This window comes from Kryptolebias marmoratus, linkage group LG14 (assembly GCF_001649575.2).
Source record: "Kryptolebias marmoratus isolate JLee-2015 linkage group LG14, ASM164957v2, whole genome shotgun sequence".
Lineage (NCBI taxonomy): Eukaryota > Metazoa > Chordata > Actinopteri > Cyprinodontiformes > Rivulidae > Kryptolebias > Kryptolebias marmoratus.
The window spans coordinates 23839251-23848429 of NC_051443.1; the positions used below are offsets into that span (position 1 = coordinate 23839251).

At 45.7% G+C, this 9179-nt stretch overlaps 1 protein-coding gene across 1 annotated transcript; it reads left to right on the forward strand.

Annotated features, from left to right (window-relative positions):
• Positions 1–1633: 1633 nt before the first annotated feature.
• Positions 1634–7125, forward strand: LOC108241375 (glutamine synthetase-like). Its single transcript, XM_017425473.3, has 7 exons — positions 1634–1788; positions 2364–2541; positions 2948–3109; positions 3232–3378; positions 4773–4900; positions 4989–5188; positions 6379–7125. The coding sequence occupies exons 2-7, from the start codon at positions 2373–2375 to the stop codon at positions 6689–6691; spliced, it is 1119 nt and encodes a 372-aa protein (XP_017280962.1). The 5' UTR covers positions 1634–1788; positions 2364–2372; the 3' UTR covers positions 6692–7125.
• Positions 7126–9179: the final 2054 nt, after the last annotated feature.

Consider the following 9179-nt stretch of genomic DNA (forward strand, 5'->3'; position numbering starts at 1 on the left):
GTCCAGTGTTCCACGGCCAGGACGAAAACCACACTGCTCTTCCTGAATCCGAGGTTCGACAATCCGACGGACCCTCCTCTCCAGAACCCCCGAATAGACCTTACCAGGGAGACTTAAGAGTGTGATCCCTCTGTAGTTGGAACACACCCTCCGGTCCCCCTTTTTAAATAAGGGGACCACTATCCTAAATTTATCAAAGGTAATCCCGAACTGTATCAAAGGTAATCCTGAATTTATCAAAGGTTATCCTGAATTTATCAAAGGTTATCCTGACTTTATCAGAGATTATCTTGAATTTATCAAAGGTTATCCTGAATTTATCAGAGATTATCCTGACTTTATCAAGTGGTTCATTTTGAAAGACTTTTTTCATCTTGTGTAAAAAGACGCCTGACTGTCAGACCTGTCTGCAGGTAATTGCCTTGTCATCCAGTAAGAACAAACAGTGGGTATTTCAGGTTTTGTGACTTGCATTTGTCCCGACTCTTTCAGGGTTTGCCCGTTCCTGTCTCGAGGGAGACGACGATGAGCGAAACATGTTAATTACCGGCGCTGACATGCTAACAGCTTTGTGAAAGGCGTGTTCCCATAAACCCGATAGCCTGGAGGCGAAAAATCATTAGAAACAAAAATAAAGGCCGAGCGTTCCTTCTGTTCTTCTTCCACACCGATGTCTGGTAATCTGTCTGAGTTATGGTCGTTTAGTGTTTGCTGTGGTCCAATAGCTGCAGCGGCCATCTTGAACTGGGTCGACTCCAGTTGCTGATGCACTGTGGTGACTTTCTGAGATATTTTGCTAACAGCGTTGACCGTGACAGCAAACGCCAAAGTTTTAACTTTCAACTGCACTTGGAGCACGTGTTGGCTGAGGTTGCTTAGCTGTGGCGGCCATCTTGAATCAGGTTGTCCCTAAACGTTGAACAGTTATGGACGGACATTCAGCGGTTACCCTCTGAGCGTTTCGTTAAAATTCATCCAGTGGTTCTTGAGATATTTTGCTAACAGACGGGCAGAGTTGACTTCAATAGGTTTTAAAAACAGATCTTATTGGATCGGTTAGTTCTCAGAGTATGTTCTGAGGGTGACTCTCAGCTACTACCAGCATCTTCAAAACCGACTGAGTTTCAGCCCTTTTCGTGTTGGCCGAGGTCGCTTCGCTGTGGCGGCCATCTTGAATCATGTTGACTCTGAAAGCTAATCAGGCATAGCTGTGCATCCAGTGATTATCCTCTGAAGGTTTAATGAAAATCGGTTTGATTTTTTTCAGGAGATATTTTGCTAACAGGCAGGCAGAGTTGAAGTGACCAAGTTTTAGCAGCAGATCTTTTCAGAGCTCCGCTTTTCTGCGAAACTCTGATGTGTTTTATTAATCCCCGAGCGATGTTCGGTCCTTCGGGGCGTCCCTGTTGGTCCGCTTGTTTACTGCCTCGCAGGGTCCCAGGCGTCCGAGCCGGTTTTTTTTTTCTGTCGCGTTCGTTGAATTGTGCTCAGCGAGCTGAAAACCTCAGCTCAGCAGAAGGCCTCAGGGTTCGTTAACGCCTCTCCCGGGGACGTGTTTTCTGCGTGCTGACTCTGGTTCTTTTGTTCCGCTCTAAAGTGGAGAAACTGGATCCGATAGTTTGCGCTCCGCTCTTCGCCCTGACATGTGAGGTCACAACAAACCAGTCCTCCAGCTGCAGGAATGACGTCACGGGGGGGGACGCTGTCGACGCGCTTAAATACCACGCACCGGTTCAGGCTCGTCACTCCCGAGCCGGACCGCACCTGCCCGAGGACACCTGTCTCACCGTAAGTCCCGAGATTCTGTTTTCACGTTTCAATCTGTCTCGGCTTCGTCTCCCGAGCCTAATGACATGTTCAGGAAACAATTATTGGGCGAACGCCTACAGCCGATCGACTCTCAGAGTCAGGAGTCGCCTTAGAAACCACGAAACTGGCTCGGACTCACAAATATTGATATAGCTGAGAGTCATCCCAATCGCATACTTTGAGCGCTAACAGATTGCTCAAGCTCCTAAATTAGCGTTGATACGTATTCCTTTATGGAGCCATACTTTAACGACCCTGTTTTGTTTTATCAATAAAATCGATGTTTCAGAGACAAAACATCCAAAACTTTAACTTGATGGATCTGCTTAGGAGTGAACAAAGTACTTTAAATTTGTGTGAAGCAAAAAGGACCCTACGTATTTATTGCTGCTTTTAAACAGCCGAGTCTGTGGCAGAAACATAAATGTGTTCAAAACAAACACGAGGAGAAAAACAGCAACACAAACAGAGCGGGGCTGTAAACGTGGGGGTGTAGAGGTGTCGTAGGTTCGGCGGCTGATGTTTCTGAACTCTGCGGACCGCTCTGATTGCAGGGGAAAAAAATGGCGTCCTTGTCCGTCAGCTCGCGCCTCAACAAGGCCGTGCGGCAGCAGTACATGAGCCTGCCGCAGAGCGAGAAGTGCCAGGTCACCTACATCTGGATCGACGGCACCGGAGAGGGCCTCCGCAACAAGACCCGGACCCTGGATGCAGAACCGGCCAGCATAGACGGTACCAAAACAGATCCCGCCTGGTTTTACGGGTCACTAAGAACCCATGTCCATTAAACCAGGGAAACCCGATGCTTTCAATGATGTAGCCATGTTAGCAAAATATCTCAGAATCCAGCAGAAAGATTTTAAAGCTGTCTTGGTAACTTTTGTAGTTAATTCAAAGGACGATTTTCACCGCAACAAATGTCTCTAATATATAATTTTACAGGAAATGAATCATAGTTTTAACTGAGCTGAGCTGTAAAAACGGGTTTCCTTTGGCATGATTTACGGTTTTATCCCGAAAAGTCGCGGAACCTGCCTGCTAATCGCCTCGGAGGTTTTGCAGATTGACCGGTTCGGGTTCCCCTGGCGGGAAGTGCGCTCAGGTCCCGTTTTTCGAGGTTGTTCTTCTGCGTCACCAGACATCCCCGAGTGGAACTTCGACGGGTCCAGCACCTACCAGGCCGAGGGCTCCAACAGCGACATGTACCTGGTTCCCGTCCGCATGTTCAGGGACCCGTTCACCCTCGACCCCAACAAACTCGTCCTCTGCGAGGTCCTCAAGTACAACCGCCTGCCTGCAGGTGCGCGCCGTCCCGTTCGCCGTCCCGTTCGCCGTCCCGTTCGCCGTCCCGTTCGCCTCGGCGAGGTCAGGAAGATCGTCCCTCTGACGGGGTTTCTCGGTCTCCCCTTTTCGATTTTTCAGAAACGAACCATCGGAACAGCTGCATCAACGTGATGGAGAAGGTCAAGGAGCACAGCTTGTGGTTCGGGATGGAGCAGGAGTACACGCTTCTGGGGATCGACGGGCATCCCTTCAGCTGGCCCGCCAACGGATTCCCAGCCCCACAAGGTGACTCAGACGCCATTTTATCTCTGTTCATTACAGCTCATGCAGGATCATGAGCTTTCTACAACAAGTTATTATCATTGTAAACATTTTAAGCACTTATTACAGCAAAATGATCGTTTACTGAGCATCTAGAGCTTGTCGCTTCTTGGTAAAGTTCACCGAAACAGCCGAAACGAACGCTAACAAGCTGGAAACAATAAAGTTATCGCTTCCATTTAATCGCTAGAACTATTTAGTAGTTTCCAAAATAAAAAAAAATGTAAATGTCTCTTCATTAAAGCCTGATATAAAAGCGTAAGTTCTGATATCTAAAGGAGCTTAAACGTGACGCTGCCTGAGCTGCAGCTCCCCCTGGTGGCGGCTGAAGGACATGACAACTGAAACTTTTAACTTAACTTAAAATAAATTCAGCATTATTTTGTAAATATGTGCATTTTAGTCTAACTGGTACATTTAAAGAGCACAAAAATAAATAAAAATAACATAGCTGAAACCAAATCTCCTCTTGTTGTTTTCTGTTTATGTACAGCTAGCATTAGCATTGTAGCTAGCCGCTAAAGAAATCTAGAAAAATTAAACTTTAAAGCAATATTTAAGCTCTTCTAAAGGCTGCTGAGGATTGGTTATGAACTATCTCGTTGTAGGTCGCCGTTTCAGCCTGAGTTTGTGGAAATAAAGTTAAAACTACGAGCAGAATCGACAAGCTAACGGCTAGTCCGAGCGTTTCAAGGCGGATTTCTGCTTCAGGATCAAAATCGTATCGGTTTATCCAAATAGTAGTTTTTAAAATCTTTACGCTGGCGTTACGTGATTATTTAGATAACATTCTGTGGCTGTTTGTGAGCACAAGTAGCAGCAGTTAGCTGTAGCACCAGAATGTTGATTATTTTCCTGCCAAAAATGACTAATGGTGGCGATGTAAAGGTTTGTAAGGCGGCTTTTGCGCGAACTGATGTGAGAGTTTTGGGACTGAAGTTTGTTTTAAGCGAAGCGCCGGTCCAGTTTGGACCCATTGGGTCCGTTAGCTCCGTCAGTCCGGTCCGAAATAAAACCGAGGTCGATCAGAAAGCAAATAAAAATGCTGTCGTGTTCAATCATAACGTTTTCCCACAAAATCCCTGCTTTTTAAAGATCCAAATTATTTCCAGCAGAGACTTGTGGGGACGTTTAACGGTTCTGTTGGGTAGATGGTAGTTTTAGACGCCATATCCTCAGCGATTAAAAGTTTTTCTGTGAATGAGCGCCGTTTTCGTGGCGTTTGAAGCCGTAGAGCGCTCCTGAAGGACAAATTTGGTCTCTCCTGAGGAAACCATCTTCCTGCGCGTAACCGGTTCTCGGATGCGTATCTACCTCTTTGTGTTCACCCTTTTCTTGGCTCGTTTCCTTGTTTTAAGGCCCTTATTACTGCGGCGTGGGAGCGGACCACGCGTACGGACGGGACGTCGTGGAGTGCCACTACAAGGCCTGCCTCTACGCCGGCGTCAATATCTACGGCTCCAACGCAGAGGTCATGCCATCTCAGGTAATCCGAGCGCAGCGCGGCGGCATTTTCTATCCTCGTTCGACCTTCTCTTACGTTTACAGTCTTCTCCTCTGACCTCTGACCCCAGTGGGAGTTCCAGGTGGGTCCCTGCGAGGGCATCGAGATGGGCGACCACCTGTGGGTCGCCCGCTTCCTGTTGCACCGAGTGTGCGAGGACTTCGGGATCATCGCGACCCTGGACCCCAAACCAATAAAGGGCAACTGGAACGGCGCCGGCTGCCACACGAACGTCAGCACCAAGCAGATGAGGGAGGAAGGAGGGCTGCAGTGAGTAAACACTTATTACAGGAGTTCACGTTTAACCAATAAAGAACGCCGTTCACCTTCCTGTGTTGTCCTTCGTGTTTCCTGTCTGAGCGCCGGAACCAAAACACGAAAACAGATTTTTTCCCACTGAAAGAGCTCCTGAATAAAACGTAAGTTATTGTTTTCAGAGTCTCCATCTTCAAAAACCCACAATCCTTCAGAAGGCGTTAAATGTTGTATTGTTTTTTTCTGCTTTCTTTATGTTTTTTTTTGCAATTTGAACGACTTCTGCACCCTCGGCTCATTCGGGAGGTGGGTGCTGCGACGTTCGGTTTTAGTAACTTTGACGATTTTCGAAATATTTCCCTTTATTTACAAATATTTGCCCCATAGAAATACATGGAGACTGCTTTCATTTCTTTAAATAATGTCACTTTTCTCACTTGCTTCATGTTCGTCTTCTGATGCTACTTTCAGCTTCTTGTCAGCCTTTAGCTAGTCTTGCTAACATTAGCTTTTAGCTAGCGTTCCGCTTCTTTTTGTTTAAACTCCGTTTCAGGTGCTTCGTCGAAGTCCTGCAGCGCTCAGAAAATTCAATTTCTTTAGTTTGGAAACATCTCCACATAAAACCCCAAACCTGAACCCAACCATTTTTAACCTTCCGTGTTCACGATCTCGTTAACTTTTTTCCATCTCAGGGCTCGTTTTATTAACATCTGATGTTATTACTATCGAAGCAGTTCCCCGTTGAAAATCAACGGGACCTTGAGGAAGACGTCTTCGGACTTCTGTAGCTCGGATATCCTTCACAACAGAAACATTCACAGGAAGTTGGACTTTACGAGACTGAACCACCGTTTTTAGTATCTTTATTGTTTTTTGTTTTTTTTTATAAAGTTGCAGCTTAAGTTTTATGATTTCTGAAACTTTCACCAACTTCAGCTGTCTAAACGTTCCAACCTCCTCTCACGCTCGCAGTCCTGCGGGACTCCCGTTGACTCCCATTACATCTGCGCCCAGAATATTTTCTTGAACGGGTCTTTTTACGCTGGAGACGAATAAAAATTGACATGCGATGACCTCCTGCTGCTCTGCCTTCAGTGGCTGTTAGTTTAAGATGTCTATCGCTCAGGGAGTGTGTGGTTACCATGGTGACCCCTAAAGTTGAATCGGAAACGCTGCTGCTGACTGTATGCCCCGTCTCTCGGCAGGCACATTGAGCAAGCCATCGAGAAGATGAGCAAGAGACACCGGGAGCACCTCCGCGTGTACGACCCGCGCGGCGGCGAGGACAACACCCGGCGCCTCACGGGCCTCCACGAGACCTCCAGCATGGACGACTTCTCCGCCGGCGTGGCCAACCGGAGCGCCAGCATCCGCATCCCCCGGCAGGTGGGCAAGGACGGGATGGGCTACTTCGAGGACCGCCGGCCCGCGGCCAACTGCGACCCGTACGCCGTGACGAAGGTCATCGCCGAGACGTGCCTGCTGGACGCGGGGGAAGCGGCCGGTTCAGAAAAGTAACGGGGGAAAAAAAATGGACAGAAACCTGCAGAAAAATTATAAATTATAAACTATTAAATTATGAATAAAATTAGCCACAAGCTCAACGATTATTTATGATTCAAACAGAAAAAAAAAAGCATGAAGCCACAAAATGAAAGTAGATTTAAAAACTGTAACGTTTAGCTTCTGTCGTGTCTCTTTAGGTCGTTTATTCGTCGTCGTCGAACCGGTTTTCTCTGAGTTTACAGGAAGGAAATCAGACGATGAACGAGGATCGGGTGGCGCTGCTAAGTTTTCCTGAAAAGGTTACAGAGCGAAGGACGACAGTTTGTAGATTTTAGCCTCAACCTGCCTGTTTGTTGCTTCGTTTACGAGCTGAATGGGAAACTTTTGTTCAACTCTGGCATCTCTTTTCAAAGATAATAAAGACGATGGGAAAAAAAAAAAAAAAAGATGCTCCAGGTTGTTCTGTTGAGGCATCATGGGTAAAAAAAACGTACAAACCGAAGCCGTGCTGCCATGTTGGTTTTCAGGGAGACGAGACTGCCAAACAAGAAACAAGCCGTGCTTCTTCCAACTGTCCTGTCACGACCTTTAACCTGCTAGCCCAGGCCTGAGATGGAGCTTATTGCGCGGTCTGACCTTCTGGGTGAATCTGCTGCCACTCCTTGTTTAATCGGCAGCTGTCTTGAATGTTTTCCACTTCTCTCTGTCGAATGATGGACTCCAGATAGTCTGGGAATGACCTTTGACCCTTCCCAGATTAACGTCGCTTCTCTGAGGGTCATTGCTGTTGTTGTTCCGCCTTGGCGTTGTGTTAGCACACACCTGTTCGCTCCAGAGTCCCCGCTGATGATCAGGTAATCAGCAGCTTGTTTCTGGTTAATAAAATGCAGACAGCTGTAGACGCTTCCTGTAGTTGGACAGTAGGCGGAGCTGTTGGATCAGCGCCCGACCTTCTAGTACCTGTTCACCAGAACCACCTGAGAAACTTCAGAATATCCAGTTTATACGAGGGATAATCCACTTCATTAATCCACACAAAGACAGGGACTGAGTCAGCTGTGTGCAGATAATGAATGAATGAATGAATGAATGAATGAATGAATGACGTTCAGCCTCACGGCGTCACCATGACCCCGGCTGTTTGAGGGGGTGGGGGGAAGAACTGCAGTCTTGAACCAGATCTCCATGGATACAGGCGGTCACTTGGCAACAGTGGCGTTTGTCCGTCGTCATGGAAACGCATCATGACCATCGGGAGGCCTGATCAGATGACAAAGCAGAAGATGGGAGGAAGGTTATTTTTTTCTCCATCTTTAATCGGTGTCATTTTTCCTTAAAAGGCGTCAGAATGATTGACGCCGTCTAACTTAGGCTGCTAAAGCTAAAAGAAGCAGAACAGCAGCTAAAGGAGAAAAGTAGAAAAGGTCTAGCTACAAAGTAAATGCTAGCGAAAAGGAGAAAACCACCGGCTAAAAGCTGAAATAGCAAAATACTAGGTAAAAGTATCAAAAGGCTAGCTAGAAGCTGAAAGCAGCAACATGCTAACTAAGGCTAATTGCTGCATGATGCTAAAGGTAGCAAAACACTGAATAGCAGTTAAAGTAGTAGAAGTCTAAAAGCCGTAAAATGATAGCTAGAAGCAGCCAAACGTTAGTTGAAAGTAGAAAAGGGGTAGCTGGAAAATGCAGCTGAATGCTAGTTTAAAGTAGCCAAACACTAGCTCATCGCAGCAAAATGGTAGCAAGAAACTAAAAACAGCAAAAGACTAGCTAAAAGTATCAAAAGGCTAGCTGGAAGCTAAAAGCTGCAAAATGCTAGTTAATAGCTAAAAGTAGAAAAAGGCTATAAGTATAAAAAGAGTAGCTAAAAGTAGCTAAAGGATAGCTAAAAGCTAAAGTAGCAAAAGACTAGCTAAAAATAGCTAAATGTTGGCTAGCATCTAAAGGCTGCAAAAGGCTATAAGTACAAAAAAATTAGCTAAAAGCAGCAAAAGGATAGCTAAAAGCTAAAGTAGCGAAAGACTGGCTAAAAGTAGCAAAAGGCTGGCTAGCAGCTAAAAGCAGCAAAAGATTAAATAAAAGTTAAAAATAGCAGAATACTTCCAAAAGAAAAAGTTTAAAAAAGCTAGCTTAATGTATCCAAAGGTTAATTACAAGCTAAAACTAGCATAAGGCTAGCTAAAAGTACCTAAGAAGAATAACTAGAAGTAGAGTAAGACAAAACTAGAGCCGATTTTTAAGGAGAAAATTGCTTTTGAAGAAATTGAAAAGATCTCCATGTATTTCTATGGGGAGAATATTTGTAAATAAAGTAAAATATCTTTAAAAGTCTAAAAGTTACAAAAAACAAAATTTACAGCAGCCATCTCCCGAATGAGCTGAACGTTTTGACACACGAACGGCTACAATAGCACAAAGCACGCAGGAGCAAGAGCGTTTTTTATGTTTGCATGTTTTTATGTTGTTGTGTTTTTTTTTCCCTGTAAACCGTGACGTTTCCG

Coding starts and splice junctions, on each gene's coding strand:
- LOC108241375 (XM_017425473.3), top strand. CDS start 2,373: ATGGCGTCCTTGTCCGTCAGCTCGCGCCTCAACAAGGCCGTGCGGCAG. Junction 2,542..2,947: donor AGAACCGGCCAGCATAGACG/GTACCAAAACAG, acceptor CTGCGTCACCAG/ACATCCCCGAGTGGAACTTC. Junction 3,110..3,231: donor GTACAACCGCCTGCCTGCAG/GTGCGCGCCGTC, acceptor TCGATTTTTCAG/AAACGAACCATCGGAACAGC.